General features: G+C 41.8%; 1 protein-coding gene across 6 annotated transcripts in view; it reads left to right on the top strand.

Annotated features, from left to right (window-relative positions):
* Nucleotides 1-18200, top strand: part of RNF44 (ring finger protein 44) — a 928909-nt gene that overhangs the window by 609167 nt on the left and 301542 nt on the right. For all 6 annotated transcript variants that reach the window (XM_053717041.1, XM_053717044.1, XM_053717039.1 and 3 more), the window contains 2 exons: nt 377-544; nt 966-1127. In XM_053717041.1, coding sequence (XP_053573016.1) covers nt 377-544; nt 966-1127 — 330 coding nt within the window. The remainder of the gene's footprint in view (nt 1-376; nt 545-965; nt 1128-18200) is intronic.

Below are 18200 nucleotides of genomic sequence, written 5' to 3'. Positions count from 1 at the left end.
TTTTTTATGGACCTATGTAACATTGTAGGGAGACCATGAAAAGTAAACAAGTAAGACATTGAATAACAGACATGAGAATTCTAAGAATTTTGAATAGGAAAAAGAAAGGAGAGCGTAAAGAAAGACAAATGTAACCAGAATCAGATGGACTGAGAGAAAGTGGAATTAATAAGAGGTTAAAGCAAACAAAGATCCATATAATTTCCTCTTAAGTCACATTTAATGATGGATACATTTGCTTGTTTTTAATAATTGCCATAGTTTTATGAATAATCTCACAATGACCTATTAGATAGTGTACATTTAAAATGCTTAGAACTATAAGTGGCTAGCAACATTAGTTTTTTATTTTATTAATCCCAATTTCTGTTCACAGTTGATTCCTGGGTGCACCATGCAGCAGCTTCCTGTCTCATACCAGCCGTTCCCCCCTTTGATCTCCAGCGAGCATTACATTTTACATCCACATCCACCCTTGTCCCAGCACCAGCCGCCTCATCTTCCTTCTCTCGCCCCCTTTGTTACAGTGCAACCACAAAGAATGGTACGTTTTAAGTGCTCTTCTGTTTTAAAGGGACCGTGTACTGTAGTTTTTCCCTATTTATGTTTTTAATGACTTATTATACCAGCTACAGAGTATAAAATATGAGAAATATGTTTTATTTATTTTTGTATATGGAATAGCTGTCTTTGTTCTTTGAAAACACAACCCATTCAAATGGGTTGAGCTTGCAAGGCAATCAGATCTCCTTTTTTTAATCACTTTCTGTATTCACACATGCTTCCTTATATTATCTCTGTTTGCATATCAAAACCTAATACTTAGAGAGAACACCCCCCCCCCACTGGGATTGCTGGCTAAGTTTACACAGCTTTTCTATAGCCATTGTTTTATTGCTAGGTAGCCATGTCTGTTCTATTAGTTTAATTTAATCTATTTTGTTTATCATCTCCTCACTATCCAGCCCCTGCAGAGGATAGACAATGAAATGGATCTTCGTTCAGAACAGCATCACATGGGTAACTTCCCTTTCCACCATTCCCACCCTGTGCCTGCACTACCCCCTTCAGTGCCCATGCATTACCTCTCCCATGAGGCACTGCACCAGGAGCTGTCATTTCCAGTGGTAAGTTTGACTGTCATTTAAAAATGATAAAGCTTCATTTTCTTACAATAACAGCATTTTCCATGATCACTGGGTCATGTTTTATTAAGTGGTGTGTCAATAACCACAATAATAGATGTATGTTTGCCAATACAGGTACAAATCCCCAAATCCAGAAATTCCAAAATCCAAACTTATTCTGAAATCCAAACTTTTTTTAAAAGTTATTTTAAATAAAATGATAAAAAATTACTTTTTTTTTTTTTTTTTTTTTTTTTTTTTAACTGTCTGTAAGTCCATTTTCTTTGTCTGCATCTCTTTTGTGTTCTAAAATGCAAATAGTATTCTATATTTAAGACCAAAAATATTACCTTTCTGATTACAATACTGAACTTCCTTTCAGAGGGTGCTACACTGGCGTTCAAAAGTTTGCAGTCACATTTCCTTGTTTTTGAAAGAAAAGCAAAAACTTTTTGTCCATTAAAATAACATCAAATTGATCAGAAATACAGTGTTAATAATGTAAATTACTTTTAGCTTGAAATGGCTGTTTATTTCATATAGGTTGCGAGAATCCACTATCCGTTACATATGGGATATATATTCCTGCCACTAGGAGTAGGCAAAGTTTCCCACACCCCAAGAGCCCTATAAAACCATTACCACCTCACACACCTTAGTTTTTATTTTGCCTCCGTTGAAGCATGAAGATGTGCATGATTTCTTCAGTAAAATGGGGCTTTCAGTCTATGTTGAAGCCAGGTTCCCCTCAGTTCTTGTCAGAGGGATGTATTTGGGGTATGGTTTATGATACTGTGATGATTAAGCCTTTCCACCTAACCGTCACAATAGGGAGGGTGTGGACATAAAGGGGTTAATAGCACTAAGCCTCTGGTTCCCTTACCTTTAACTCTACAAAGGACCTAAAGGGACACCAAATTAACCCACAAATCCTGCCTACAGCAACCCAGTTTAACAAATTCCTGCCACCACCAAGAATTTTAAATGAGGGTGTCTTGGAAACCCAATAGCTCACACAATTAACAATTAGGTAACTTGCCTTTAACCTCGTCTCTTCAGAGTGTGTATTCAGATATTAGAGCCCATAGACAGAATTAGATTGCTTTCATGTAATTGGCAAGAGTCCATGAGCTAGTGACATATGGGATATACAATCCTACCAAGAGGGGCAAAGTTTCCCAAACCTCAAAATGCCTATAAATACACCCCTCACCACACCCACAATTCAGTTTTACAAACTTTGCCTCCTATGGAGGTGGTGAAGTAAGTTTGTGCTAAGATTTCTACGTTGATATGCGGTTCTCAGCATTGTTGAAGCCCGATTCCTCTGAGTACAGCGAATGTCAGAGAGACGTGAAGGGAGTATCACCTATTGAATACGATGATTTCTCTAACGGGGGTCTATTTCATGTAGGGCTGAAACAACTAATCGACTTAATCGATAATAATCGATAATGAAAATCGTTGTCAACGATTTTCATTATCGATTAGTTGGTCAGTCGATTAGTTGGGCTGCTTGCAGAACACGTGTTCACTGCAGAGTGAGAAAGAGGAAGCCGTGCGGGAAGACGTGGGACAGTTGTGCTTGCTGTAAGGTATGTAGTCAGTCTTTCCCCCCCGGCCTCAATACCAGGTTAACTAACTTATGCACATAGCTTGTATCCACTAACACTTTATCTGCTGCAGCGTGTCAGATCGGTTGTGCCCTCCATTCTTCTTACACCTGTCCTGTAAGAGTGCGGCTGTATCCGGGATCCAGCACGCTTAGGAAGCCGTTTTAGGTCGCACAGCCCGCTGGAAACTTACTGATACAGGGCTCAGGAAGCTTATAGCTGGTAGCAGATTTAGAGATGGCAATGAGACTTGGGAGCACTCTGTGTGAGAGGGAAAGGCACTTGCTGTGATAAAAGCTTAGGCCTAAATGTAAGAAAAAGGTTGCAAACTTGCGTGCTAAGAAAGTGTCTTGCATCTTTTTAAAATAACATGACGCCTGCTAAGGGAGATCAAACAGGCCGTGCAGCCATGTGTTGGGAAGGACTGAGTGGGCGAGGGCATCAGGGACAGTCACCGTTGATTTATCCAGATTTCAGCGCTTAGGAAGCCGTCTTAGGGCGTGCTGGAAGTTTACTTTTTGTTTAAAAATATATATTGGCTTTCAGATATATTAATAAAAAAAAAGTATTACCTCCCTGGTAGTCTAGTATGGGAGCATTTGGTCTGACTCTGCACCTATGTCTGGTACACTACAGACCATACTAATCACTCCTCCTGGTTTCAGCATGCACTGATTCACATTACTGAGAGCCAGCCAGAAGGAGCTATTAATATGGACTGTAGTGTACCAGACAGAGGTGCAGACTACCAGGAAGGGAATACTTTTTATTTAAATATATTGCAGGTTCTGCCTTATATTAAATAAAAGGTAAACTACTGGCACTGCAAAGGGCTAATAAATTAAAATTAAAGGGATTTCTTTTTCTTTATTAAAAAACAAAAACACCCCACTGGACCCCAGGGGTTTGATATTATTTTTTATAAATTTTATATATACACACACACTAATATATATAATGTATGTTTGTATATTCAGTATGTATATAATATATTTATTATAATCTATTTTTTGCTATGTGTGTGATTTATCTTTGAATCTGTGAGTGTATGAATTTGTTTGTGATTGTGGGTATTTGGGACTGTATGAGGTTTTCTGTGAAGTGTTAATGTGACTGTGAGTGTGTGTGAATCTGTGTTTGTGACTTTCAACTTGTGTAGTGCCAATACCTACCTGTCTAGAAGTTTGGTGAAGTGATGTTGTGTTATTGTGCATACCAGACAGAGACACATACACAGAATCATGTCCATTCCATTCTCTGTCCCACATGGTATATTATTGTGTGTTTCTCCAACATAGGTGTGTCCGGTCCACGGCGTCATCCTTACTTGTGGGATATTCTCTTCCCCAACAGGAAATGGCAAAGAGCCCAGCAAAGCTGGTCACATGATCCCTCCTAGGCTCCGCCTACCCCAGTCATTCTCTTTGCCGTTGTACAGGCAACATCTCCACGGAGATGGCTTAGAGTTTTTTAGTGTTTAACTGTAGTTTTTCATTATTCAATCAAGAGTTTGTTATTTTCAAATAGTGCTGGTACGTACTATTTACTCAGAAACAGAAAAGAGATGAAGAATTCTGTTTGTATGAGGAAAATGATTTTAGCAACCGTAACTAAAATCCATGGCTGTTCCACACAGGACTGTTGAGAGCAATTAACTTCAGTTGGGGGAACAGTGTGCAGTCTCTTACTGCTTGAGGTATGACACATTCTAACAAGACGATGTAATGCTGGAAGCTGTCATTTTCCCTATGGGATCCGGTAAGCCATGTTTATTACGATTGTAAATAAGGGCTTCACAAGGGCTTATTTAAACTGTAGACTTTTTATGGGCTAAATCGATTGATTATTAACACATATTTAGCCTTGAGGAATCATTTTATATGGGTATTTTGATATAATAATATCGGCAGGCACTGTTTTAGACACCTTATTCTTTAGGGGCTTTCCCAAAGCATAGGCAGAGTCTCATTTTCGCGCCGGTGTTGCGCACTTGTTTTTGAGAGGCATGGCATGCAGTCGCATGTGAGAGGAGCTCTGATACTTATAAAAGACTTCTGAAGGCGTCATTTGGTATCGTATTCCCCTTTGGGTTTGGTTGGGTCTCAGCAAAGCAGATACCAGGGACTGTAAAGGGGTTTAAAGCTTAAAACGGCTCCGGTTCCGTTATTTTAAGGGTTAAAGCTTCCAAAATTGGTGTGCAATATTTTCAAAGCTTTAAGACGCTGTGGTGAAAATTTGGTGAATTTTGAACAATTCCTTCATGTTTTTTCGCAATTGCAGTAATAAAGTGTGTTCAGTTTAAAATTTAAAGTGACAGTAACGGTTTTATTTTAAAACGTTTTTTGTACTTTCTGTTCAAGTTTATGCCTGTTTAACATGTCTGAACTACCAGATAGACTGTGTTCTGAATGTGGGGAAGCCAGAATTCCTATTCATTTAAATAAATGTGATTTATGTGATAATGACAATGATGCCCAAGATGATTCCTCAAGTGAGGGGAGTAAGCATGGTACTGCATCATTCCCTCCTTCGTCTACACGAGTCTTGCCCACTCAGGAGGCCCCTAGTACATCTAGCGCGCCAATACTCCTTACTATGCAACAATTAACGGCTGTAATGGATAATTCTGTCAAAAACATTTTAGCCAAAATGAACCCTTGTCAGCGTAAGCGTGGCTGCTCTGTTTTAGTTACTGAAGAGCATGACGACGCTGATATTAATATCTCTGAAGGGCCCCTAACCCAATCTGAGGGGGCCAGGGAGGTTTTGTCTGAGGGAGAAATTACTGATTTAGGGAACATTTCTCAGCAGGCTGAATCTGATGTGATTACATTTAAATTTAAATTGGAACATCTCCGCATTTTGCTTAAGGAGGTATTATCCACTCTGGATGATTGTGAAAATTTAGTCATCCCAGAGAAACTATGTAAAATGGACAAGTTCCTAGAGGTGCCGGGGCTCCCAGAAGCTTTTCCTATACCCAAGCGGGTGGCGGACATTGTTAATAAAGAATGGGAAAGGCCCGGTATTCCTTTCGTCCCTCCCCCCATATTTAAAAAATTGTTTCCTATGGTCGACCCCAGAAAGGACTTATGGCAGTCAGTCCCCAAGGTCGAGGGAGCGGTTTCTACTTTAAACAAACGCACCACTATTCCCATAGAGGATAGTTGTGCTTTCAAAGATCCTATGGATAAAAAATTAGAAGGTTTGCTTAAAAAGATGTTTGTTCAGCAGGGTTACCTTCTACAACCCATTTCATGCATTGTCCCTGTCACTACTGCCGCATATTTCTGGTTTGATGAACTGCTTAAGGTGCTCGATAGTGACTCTCCTCCTTATGAGGAGATTATGGACAGAATCAATGCTCTCAAATTGGACTCTAGACGCCTCTTTGCAATTGGCTAAGTTAGCGGCTAAGAACTCTGGGTTTGCTATTGTGGCGCGCAGAGCGCTTTGGTTGAAATCTTGGTCGGCTGATGCGTCTTCCAAGAACAAGCTACTAAACATTCCTTTCAAGGGGAAAACGTTGTTTGGTCCTGACTTGAAAGAGATTATCTCTGATATCACTGGGGGTAAGGGCCACGCCCTTCCTCAGGATCGGCCTTTCAAGGCAAAAAATAGACCTAATTTTCGTCCCTTTCGTAAAAACGGACCAGCCCAAGGTGCTACGTCCTCTAAGCAAGAGGGTAATACTTCTCAGGCCAAGCCAGCTTGGAGACCAATGCAAGGCTGGAACAAGGGAAAGCAGGCCAAGAAACCTGCCACTGCTACCAAGACAGCATGAAATATTGGCCCCCGATCCGGGACCGGATCTGGTGGGGGGCAGACTCTCTCTCTTCGCTCAGGCTTGGGCAAGAGATGTTCTGGATCCTTGGGCGCTAGAAATAGTCTCCCAGGGTTATCTTCTGGAATTCAAGGGACTTCCCCCAAGGGGGAGGTTCCACAGGTCGCAGTTGTCTTCAGACCACATAAAAAGACAGGCGTTCTTACATTGTGTAGAAGACCTGTTAAAAATGGGAGTGATTCATCCTGTTCCATTAAGAGAACAGGGGATGGGGTTCTACTCCAATCTGTTCATAGTTCCCAAAAAAGAGGGAACGTTCAGACCAATCCTAGATCTCAAGATCTTAAACAAATTTCTCAAGGTCCCATCGTTCAAGATGGAAACCATTCGAACTATCCTTCCTTCCATCCAGGAAGGTCAATTCATGACCACGGTGGATTTAAAGGATGCGTATCTACATATTCCTATCCACAAGGAACATCATCGGTTCCTAAGGTTTGCATTCCTGGACAAACATTACCAGTTCGTGGCGCTTCCTTTCGGATTAGCCACTGCTCCAAGGATTTTCACAAAGGTACTAGGGTCCCTTCTAGCGGTGCTAAGACCAAGGGGCATTGCAGTAGTACCTTACCTGGACGACATTCTGATTCAAGCGTCGTCCCTTCCTCAAGCAAAGGCTCACACGGACATTGTCCTGGCCTTTCTCAGATCTCACGGCTGGAAAGTGAACGTGGAAAAGAGTTCTCTATCCCCGTCAACAAGGGTTCCCTTCTTGGGAACAATTATAGACTCCTTAGAAATGAGGATCTTTCTAACAGAGGCCAGAAAAACAAAGCTTCTGGACTCTTGTCGGATACTTCATTCCGTTCCTCTTCCTTCCATAGCTCAGTGCATGGAAGTGATCGGGTTGATGGTGGCGGCGATGGACATAGTTCCTTTTGCGCGCATTCATCTAAGACCATTACAACTGTGCATGCTCAGTCAGTGGAATGGGGACTATACAGACTTGTCTCCGAAGATACAAGTAAATCAGAAGACCAGAGACTCACTCCGTTGGTGGCTGTCCCTGGACAATCTGTCTCAAGGGATGATGTTCCACAGACCAGAGTGGGTCATTGTCACGACCGACGCCAGTCTGATAGGCTGGGGCGTGGTCTGGGGATCCCTGAAAGCTCAGGGTCTTTGGTCTCGGGAAGAATCTCTTCTACCGATAAATATTCTGGAACTGAGAGCGATATTCAATGCTCTCCAGGCCTGGCCCCAGCTTGCGAGGACCAGGTTCATACGGTTTCAATCAGACAACATGACGACTGTTGCGTACATCAACCATCAGGGGGGAACAAGGAGTTCCCTAGCGATGGAAGAAGTAACCAAAATAATTCTTTGGGCGGAGTCTCACTCCTGCCACCTGTCTGCTATCCACATCCCAGGAGTGGAAAATTGGGAAGCGGATTTTCTGAGTCGGCAGACATTGCATCCGGGGGAGTGGGAACTCCATCCGGAAATCTTTGCCCAAGTCACTCACCTGTGGGGCATTCCAGACATGGATCTGATGGCCTCTCGTCAGAACTTCAAAGTTCCTTGCTACGGGGCCAGATCCAGGGATCCCAAGGCGGCTCTAGTGGATGCTCTAGTAGCACCTTGGACCTTCAAACTAGCTTATGTGTTCCCGCCATTTCCTCTCATCCCCAGGCTGATAGCCAGGATCAAGCAGGAGAGGGCGTCGGTGATCTTGATAGCTCCTGCGTGGCCACGCAGGACTTGGTATGCAGATCTGGTGAATATGTCATCGGCTCCACCTTGGAAGCTACCTTTGAGACGAGACCTTCTTGTTCAGGGTCCGTTCGAACATCCGAATCTGGTTTCACTCCAACTGACTGCTTGGAGATTGAACGCTTGATTTTATCGAAGCGAGGATTCTCAGATTCTGTTATCGATACTCTTGTTCAGGCCAGAAAGCCTGTGACTAGAAAGATTTACCACAAAATTTGGAAAAAATATATCTGTTGGTGTGAATCTAAAGGATTCCCTTGGGACAAGGTTAAGATTCCTAGGATTCTATCCTTCCTTCAAGAAGGATTGGAAAAAGGATTATCTGCAAGTTCCCTGAAGGGACAGATTTCTGCCTTGTCGGTATTACTTCACAAAAAGCTGGCAGCTGTGCCAGATGTTCAAGCCTTTGTTCAGGCTCTGGTTAGAATCAAGCCTGTTTACAAACCTTTGACTCCTCCTTGGAGTCTCAATTTAGTTCTTTCAGTTCTTCAGGGGGTTCCGTTTGAACCCTTACATTCCGTTGATATTAAGTTATTATCTTGGAAAGTTTTGTTTTTAGTTGCGATTTCTTCTGCTAGAAGAGTCTCAGAATTATCTGCTCTGCAGTGTTCTCCTCCTTATCTGGTGTTCCATGCAGATAAGGTGGTTTTACGTACTAAACCTGGTTTTCTTCCAAAAGTTGTTTCTAACAAAAACATTAACCAGGAGATTATCGTACCTTCTCTGTGTCCAAAACCAGTTTCAAAGAAGGAACGTTTGTTGCACAATTTGGATGTTGTTCGCGCTCTAAAATTCTATTTAGATGCTACAAAGGATTTTAGACAAACATCTTCCTTGTTTGTTGTTTATTCTGGTAAAAGGAGAGGTCAAAAAGTAACTTCTACCTCTCTCTCTTTTTGGATTAAAAGCATCATCAGATTGGCTTACGAGACTGCCGGACGGCAGCCTCCCGAAAGAATCACAGCTCATTCCACTAGGGCTGTGGCTTCCACATGGGCCTTCAAGAACGAGGCTTCTGTTGATCAGATATGTAGGGCAGCGACTTGGTCTTCACTGCACACTTTTACCAAATTTTACAAGTTTGATACTTTTGCTTCTTCTGAGGCTATTTTTGGGAGAAAGGTTTTGCAAGCCGTGGTGCCTTCCATTTAGGTGACCTGATTTGCTCCCTCCCTTCATCCGTGTCCTAAAGCTTTGGTATTGGTTCCCACAAGTAAGGATGACGCCGTGGACCGGACACACCTATGTTGGAGAAAACAGAATTTATGTTTACCTGATAAATTTCTTTCTCCAACGGTGTGTCCGGTCCACGGCCCGCCCTGGTTTTTTTAATCAGGTCTGATATTTTATTTTCTTTAACTACAGTCACCACGGTACCATATGGTTTCTCCTATGCAAATATTCCTCCTTAACGTCGGTCGAATGACTGGGGTAGGCGGAGCCTAGGAGGGATCATGTGACCAGCTTTGCTGGGCTCTTTGCCATTTCCTGTTGGGGAAGAGAATATCCCACAAGTAAGGATGACGCCGTGGACCGGACACACCGTTGGAGAAAGAAATTTATCAGGTAAACATAAATTCTGTTTTTTTTTAACCGATTAATCGATTAATCAAAAAAATAATCGACCAACTAATCGATTATGAAAATAATCGTTAGTTGCAGCCCTAATTTCATGGGTTCTCTGTTATCGGTCGTAGAGATTCATCTCCTACCTCCCTTTTCAGATCGACGATATACTCTCAATTTACCATTACCTCTACTAATAACTGTTTTAGTACTGGTTTGGCTATCTGCTTTATGTGGATGGGTGTCTTTTGGTAAGTATGTATTCATTACTTAAGACACTCTCAGCTATGGTTTGGCACTTTATGCAAATTATATAAAGTTCTAAATATATGTATTGTACTTATATTTGCCATGAGTCAGGTTCATGTATTTCCTTCTGCAGACTGTCAGTTTCATATTTGGGAATATAAACATTTTAAGAAATGTATTTCTTACCTGGGGTTTAGTCTTTTTTCAATTTGACTACTTTTTGCAAATGCGGGTGTTAGGCCCGCGGGTGCGTCAAATGTTAGACTTTATTGCGTCATTTTTGGCACAAACTTTTTTGGTGCGGAAAAATACGTTTTTGACGCAACTTCGTCATTTCCGGCATCATACGTGACGCCGAGACCTTTCACACGGCGGCGTCATTAGTGACGCAAGTGTGTCATTTCCGGACATTTTTGCCGCCAAAAAAGTTTACGTTACGTTGTGCGTCATACTTGCCGCCAAATTTTCTTCATTATTTCAATACCCCATTGTGTTTGCCTCCTGCTTCAATACCCCATTGTGTTTGCCTCCTGAAACTGTCATTTAAGGAAATAGATAATTTTGCTTTATATGTTGTTTTTTCTCTTACATTGAGCAAGATGTCCCAATCTGATCCTGCCTCTGAAGTTTCTGCTGGAACATTGCTCTACCAAAGCTAAGTGCATTTGTTGTAAAATTGTAGAAATTATTCCACCGAATGTCATTTGTAATAGTTGTCATGATAAACTTTTACATGCAGATAGTGTGTCCATCAGTAATAGTACATTGCCAGTTGCAGTTCCTTCAAATTCTAATGTGCATGATATACCTGTAAATTTTAAAGAATTTGTTTCTGATTCTATTATGAAGGCTTTGTCTGCATTTCCACCTTCTAATAAACGTAAAAGGTCTTTTAAAACTTCTCATTTAGCTGATGAAATTTCAAATGACCAACAACATAATAATTCATCCTCTTCTGATGAGGATCTATCTGAAACAGAAGATCCTTCCTCAGATGTTGACACTGATAAATCTACTTATTTATTTAAAATAGAGTATATGCGTTCTTTATTAAAAGAAGTGTTAATGACTTTGGATATTGAGGTAACCAGTGCTATTGACGTTCAGTCTAATAAACGTTTAAATGCTGTTTTCTCCAACATAGGTGTGTCCGGTCCACGGCGTCATCCTTACTTGTGGGATATTCTCTTCCCCAACAGGAAATGGCAAAGAGCCCAGCAAAGCTGGTCACATGATCCCTCCTAGGCTCCGCCTTCCCCAGTCATTCTCTTTGCCGTTGTACAGGCAACATCTCCACGGAGATGGCTTAGAGTTTTTTGGTGTTTAAATGTAGTTTTTATTCTTCAATCAAGAGTTTGTTATTTTAAAATAGTGCTGGTATGTACTATTTACTCTGAAACAGGAAAGAGATGAAGATTTCTGTTTGTAAGAGGAAAATGATTTTAGCAACCGTTACTAAAATCGATGGCTGTTTCCACACAGGACTGTTGAGAGGAATTAACTTCAGTTGGGGGAAACAGTGAGCAGACTTTTGCTGCTTGAGGTATGACACATTTCTAACAAGACTCGGTAATGCTGGAAGCTGTCATTTTCCCTATGGGAACCGGTAAGCCATTTTCTTAGTTTAAGTAAAAGAATAAAGGGCTTCATTAGGGCTTAAAAAACTGGTAGACATTTTTCTGGGCTAAAACGATTACTTTACTAAGTATATTTGGCAGATTATTACTTTTAATAGTTGTTAAATCTTGGGGATTGTTTTAATAAAAACGGCAGGCACTGTATTGGACACCTTTTTCACTGGGGGCCTTTTCTAGTCATAGACAGAGCCTCATTTTCGCGCCTCTAATGCGCAGTTGTTTTTGGAAAGCATGGCATGCAGATGCATGTGTGAGGAGCTAAGAACCACTGAAAAAGCTTATAGAAGGCATCATTTGGTATCGTATTCCCCTCTGGGCTTGGTTGGGTCTCAGCAAAGCAGATACCTGGGACTGTATAGGGGTTAAATGTAAAAACGGCTCCGGTTCCGTTATTTTAAGGGTTAAAGCTTTCAAATTTGGTGTGCAATACTTTTAAGGCTTTAAGTTACTGTGGTGAAATTTTGGTGAAATTTGAACAATTCCTTCATACTTTTTCACATATTCAGTAATAAAGTGTGTTCAGTTTGAAATTTAAAGGGACAGTAACGGTTTTATTGTAAAACGTTTTTTGTGCTTTGTTGACAAGTTTAAGCCTGTTTAACATGTCTGAACCATCAGATAACGATGTTCTATATGTATGAAAGCCAATGTGTCTCCCCATTTAAATATATGTGATATATTTGTGTCATAATGTCCAAACAAAGTAGGGATAATAATGCCATAGATATGATATTGCCCAAGATGATTCCTCTAATGAGGGGAGTAAGCATGGTACTGCATCATCCCCTTCTGTGTCTACACCAGTTTTGCCCACACAAGAGGCCCCTAGTACATCTAGTGCGCCAATACTTATTACCATACAACAATTAATGGCTGTAATGGATAATTCTATTGCATGCATTTTTTCCAAAATGCCTACTTATCAGAGAAAGCGTGATTGCTCTGTTTTAAACACTGAAGAGCAAGAGGACGCTGATAATATCTGTTCTGACATACCCTCACACCTATCTGAAGGGGCCAGGAGGGAGGTTTTGTCTGAGGGAGAAATTTCAGATTCAGGGAAAATTTCTCAACAAGCAGAACCTGATATTGTAACTTTTAAATTTAAATTTCAACATCTCCACGCACTACTTAAGGAGGTATTATCTACTCTGGATGATTGTGACAATTTGGTCATTCCAGAGAAATTAGGTAAGATGGACAAGTTCCTAGAGGTTCCGGTGCCCCCCGATGTTTTTCCTATACCCAAGCGGGTGGCGGACATAGTAAATAAGGAGTGGGAAAGGCCCGGCATACCTTTTGTCCTCCCCCTATATTTAAGAAATTAGTTCCTATAGTCGACCCCAGAAAGGACTTATAGCATACAGTCCCCAAGGTCGAGGGGGCGGTTTCTACTCTAAACAAACGCACTTCTATTCCTATAGAAGATAGTTGTGCTTTCAAGATCCTATGTTTGTTCAGCAAGGTTACCTTCTACAACCAATTTCATGCATTGTTCCTGTCACTACAGCTGCGTGTTTCTGGTTCGAAGAACTAGAAAAGTCGCTCAATAAAGAATCTTTGTACGAGGAGGTTTTGGACAGAGTTCAAGCTCTTAAATTGGCTAACTCTTTTTTATTTTAGATGCCGCTTTGCAATTAGCTAGATTAGCGGCGAATAATTCAGGGTTTGCTATCGTGGCGCGCAGAGCGCTTTTGCTTAACATCCCTTTCAAGGGTAAAACACTGTTTGGCCCTGACTTGAAAGAGATTATTTCAGACATCACTGGGGGAAAGGGCCACGCCCTTCCTCTGGATAGGTCTTTTAAGGCTAAAAAGAAGCCAAATTTTCGTCCCTTTCGCAGAAACGGACCAGCCTCAAATTCTACACCCTCTAAGCAAGAGGGTAATACTTCTCAAACCAAGCCAGCCTGGAGGCCGATGCAAGGCTGGAACAAGGGTAAGCAGGCCAAGTAACCTGCCACTGCTACCAAAACAGCATGAAGTGTTGGCCCCCGATCTGGGAAGGATCTGGTGGGGGGCAGACTTTCTCTCTTTGCTCAGGCTGGGGCAAGAGATGTTCAGGATCCTTGGGCGCTAGAAATAGTTTCTCAAGGTTATCTCCTGGAATTCAGGGAACTACCCCCAAGGGGAAGGTTCCACGGGTCTCAATTATCTTCGAACAGGCATTCTTACACTGTGTAGAAGACCTGTTAAGCATGGGAGTGATTCATCCTGTTCCATTAGGAGAACAAGGGATGGGTTTTTACTCCAACCTGTTCATAATTCCCAAAAAAGAGGGAACATTCAGACCTATTTTAGATCTCAAGATTCTAAACAAGTTTCTAAGGGTTTCATCATTCAAAATGGAAACCATTCGAACGATCCTTCCTACCATCCAGGAAGGTCAATTCATGACCACGGTGGACTTAAAGGATGCGTACCTACGTATTCCTATCCACAAGGAACATTTTCGGTTCCTAAGGTTCGCCTTTCTGGACAAGCATTACCTGTGGCACTTCCATTCGGATTAGCCACTGCTCCAAGGATTTTCACAAGGGTACTAGGGTCCCTTCTAGCGGTGCTAAGATCAAGGGGCATTGCAGTAGTACCTTACTTGGACGACATCCTGATTCAAGTGTCGTCTCTGTCAAAAGCAAGGGCTCATACGGACATTGTCCTAGCCTTTCTCAGATCTCACAGGTGGAAAGTGAACATAGAAAAAAGTTCTCTGTCCCCGTCAACAAGAGTTCCCTTCTTGGGAACAATAATAGTTTCCTTAGAAATGAAGGTTTTTCTGACAGAGGCCAGAAAATCAAAACTTCTAAGCTCTTGTCAGGTACTTCATTCTGTTCTTCTTCCTTCCATAGCGCAGTCCATGGAAGTAATAGGTTTGATGGTTGCGGCAATGGACATAGTTCCTTTTGCACGAATTCATCTAAGACCATTGCACCTGTGCATGCTCAGACAGTGGAATGGGGATTATACAGACTTGTCTCCGACGATACAAGTAGATCAAATAACCAGAGATTCACTCCGTTGGTGGCTGACCCTGGACAACCTGTCACAGGGAATGAGCTTCCGCAGACCAGAATAGGTCATTGTCACGACCGACGCCAGTCTGGTGGGCTGGGGCGCGGTCTGGGAACCCCTGAAAACTCAGGGTCTATGGTTTCGGGAAGACTCTCTTCTCCCGATAAACATAATGGAACTGAGAGCGATATTCAATGCTCTCAAGGCTTGGCCTCGACTAGCAAAGGCCAAATTCATAAGGTTTCAATCAGACATCATGACGACTGTTACATATATCAACCATCAGGGGGTAACAAGGAGTTCCCTGGCGATGGAGGAGCATCCGGGGGAGTGGGAACTCCATCTGGAAATCTTTGCCCAAATAACTCAATTATGGGGCATTCCAGACATGGTTCTGATGGCCTCTCGTCAGAACTTCATGGTCCCTTGTTACGGGTCCAAATCCAGGGATCCCAAGGCGACTCTATTGGATACAATAGTAGCACCTTGGATCTTCAACCTAGCTTATGTATTCCCACCGTTTCCTCTCATTCCCAGGCTGGTAGCCAGGATCAATCTGGAGAGGGCTTCGGTGACCTTTATAGTTCCTGTGTGGCCACGCAGGACTTGGTATGCAGACCTGGTGAATGTGTCATCGGCTCCACCATGGAAGCTACCTTTGAGACAGGACCTTCTTATTCAGGGTCCATTCGAACATCCGAACCTGGTTTTCCTCCAACTGACTGCTTGGAGTTTGAACGCTTGATTTTATCAAAGCGTGGGTTTTCAGATTCTGTAATAGATACTCTTATTCAGGCTAGAAAGCCTGTAACTAGAAAAATTTACCATAATATATGGAAAAAATATATCTGTTGGTGTGAATCTAAAGGATTCCCATGGAACAAGATAAAAATTCCTAAGATTCTTTCCTTTCTACAAGAAGGTTTGGAGAAAGGATTTTCTGCGAGTTCTCTGAAGGGACAGATCTCTGCTTTATCTGTTTTACTTCACAAAAGGCTGGCAGCTGTGCCAGACGTTTAAGCGTTTGTTCAGGCTCTGGTTAGAATCAAGCCTGTTTACAGACCTTTGACTCTTCCCTGGAGTCTTAATCTAGTTCTTTCAGTTCTTCAAGGAGTTCCGTTTGAACCCTTACATTCCGTAGATATTAAGTTATTATCTTGGAAAGTTTTGTTTTAGGTTGCAATTTCTTCCGCTAGAAGAGTTTCTGAGTTATCTGCTCTGCAGTGTTCTCCGCCCTATCTGGTCCATGCAGATAAGGTGGTTTTTACGTACTGAGCCTGGTTTTCTTCCGAAGGTTGTTTCCAAAAAAAATATTAACCAGGAGATAGTTGTACCTTCTTTGTGTCCGAATCCAGTTTCATAGAAGGAACGTTTGTTACACAATTTGGACGTTGTCCGTGCTCTAAAATTCTATTTAGATGCTACAAAGGATTTCAGACAAACATCTTCCTTGTTTGTTGTTTATTCTGGTAAAAGGAGAGGTCAAAAAGCAACTTCTACCTCTCTATCTTTTGGGCTTAAAAGCATCATCAGATTGGCTTATGAGACTGCCGGACGGCAGCCTCCTGAAAGAATCACAGCTCATTCCACTAGGGCCGTGGCTTCCACATGGGCCTTTAAGAACGAGGCTTCTGTTGATCAGATATGTAAGGCAGCGACTTGGTCTTCACTGCACACTTTTACCAAATTTTACAAATTTGCTACTTTTGCTTCTTCTGAGGCTATTTTTGGGAGAAAGGTTTTGCAAACCGTGGTGCCTTCCATCTAGGTGACCTGATTTGCTCCCTCCCATCATCCGTGTCCTAAAGCTTTGGTATTGGTTCCCACAAGTAAGGATGACGCCGTGGACCGGACACACCTATGTTGGAGAAAACAGAATTTATGTTTACCTGATAAATTACTTTCTCCAACGGTGTGTCCGGTCCACGGCCCGCCCTGGTTTTTTAATCAGGTCTGATGATTTATTTTCTTTAACTACAGTCACCACGGTATCATATGATTTCTCCTATGCAAATATTCCTCCTTTACGTCGGTCGAATGACTGGGGAAGGCGGAGCCTAGGAGGGATCATGTGACAAGCTTTGCTGGGCTCTTTGCCATTTCCTGTTGGGGAAGAGAATATCCCACAAGTAAGGATGACGCCGTGGACCGGACACACCGTTGGAGAAAGTAATTTATCAGGTAAACATAAATTCTGTTTTTAAACCTCCTGTGGTTTCCCCAGGTGTTTTTCCCATTCCTGAGGCTATTTCTGATATGATTTCTAGGGAATGGAATAAGCCAGGTACTTCCTTTATTCCTTCTGCAAGGTTTAAGAGATTGTATCCTTTACCAGCAAAATCTATAGAGTTTTGGGAAAAGATCCCCAAAGTTGATGGGGCTATTTCTACTCTTGCTAAACGTACCACTATTCCTATGGAAGATATCACTTCCTTTAGATAGGAAGCTTGAATCTTATCTAAGGAAGGCCTATTTATATTCAGGTCATCTTCTCAGACCTGCTATTTCTTTGGGTGATGTTGCGGCTGCATCAACTTTCTGGTTGGAAAATTTAGCGCAACATGAATTGGATTTTGACATATCTAGCATTGTTCGCTTACTGCAACATGCTAATCATTTTATTTGTGATGCCATTTTTGATATTATCAAAATTGATGTTAGATCCATATCTTTAGCTGTATTAGCTAGAAGAGCTTTGTGGCTTAAATCTTGGAATTCCAACTCATTCCAGCTCAGCTGGTAGGGGGCAGATTAAGGTTTTTCAAGGAATTTTGGATAACGTCTGTCCAAAATCATTGGATTCAGAGCATTGTCTCTCAAGGGTATCGAATAGGATTCAAAGTAAGACCTCCTGTGAGAAGATTTTTTCTCTCACGCATCCCTGTAAATCCAGTAAAGGCTCAGGCTTTTCTGAAGTGTGTTTCAGACCTGGAGTCTTCAGGGGTATTCATGCCAGTTCCTCCTCAGGAACAAGGTTTGGTTTTTTTTTCAAACCTATTTATTGTACCAAAGAAAGAAAATTTGTTCAGACCAGTTCTGGATCTGAAAATTTTGAATCGTTATGTAAGAGTACCAACTTTCAAGATGGTGACTATAAGGGCTATTCTGCCTTTTGTTCAGCAAGGACATTATATGTCCACAATAGACTTGCAGGATGCATACCTTCATATTCCGATTCATCCAGAACACTTTCAATTTCTGAGATTCTCTTTTCTAGACAAGCACTACTAATTTGTTGCTCTTCCATTTGGCCTAGCAACAGCTCCAAGAATCTTTTCAAAGGTTCTGGGTGCCCTACTATCTGTAATCAGAGAACAGGGTATTGCGGTGTTTCCTTATTTGGACGATATTTTGGTACTAGCTCAGTCTTTACATACTGTAGAATCTCACACGAATCAACTAGTGTTGTTTCTTCGGAAACCTGGTTGGAGGATCAATTT

Source organism: Bombina bombina, chromosome 6 (assembly GCF_027579735.1).
Source record: "Bombina bombina isolate aBomBom1 chromosome 6, aBomBom1.pri, whole genome shotgun sequence".
NCBI classification, from domain to species: Eukaryota; Metazoa; Chordata; class Amphibia; order Anura; family Bombinatoridae; genus Bombina; species Bombina bombina.
Note: the sequence above shows the minus strand (reverse complement) of the source record. Positions and strands in the feature narration are given on the sequence as shown.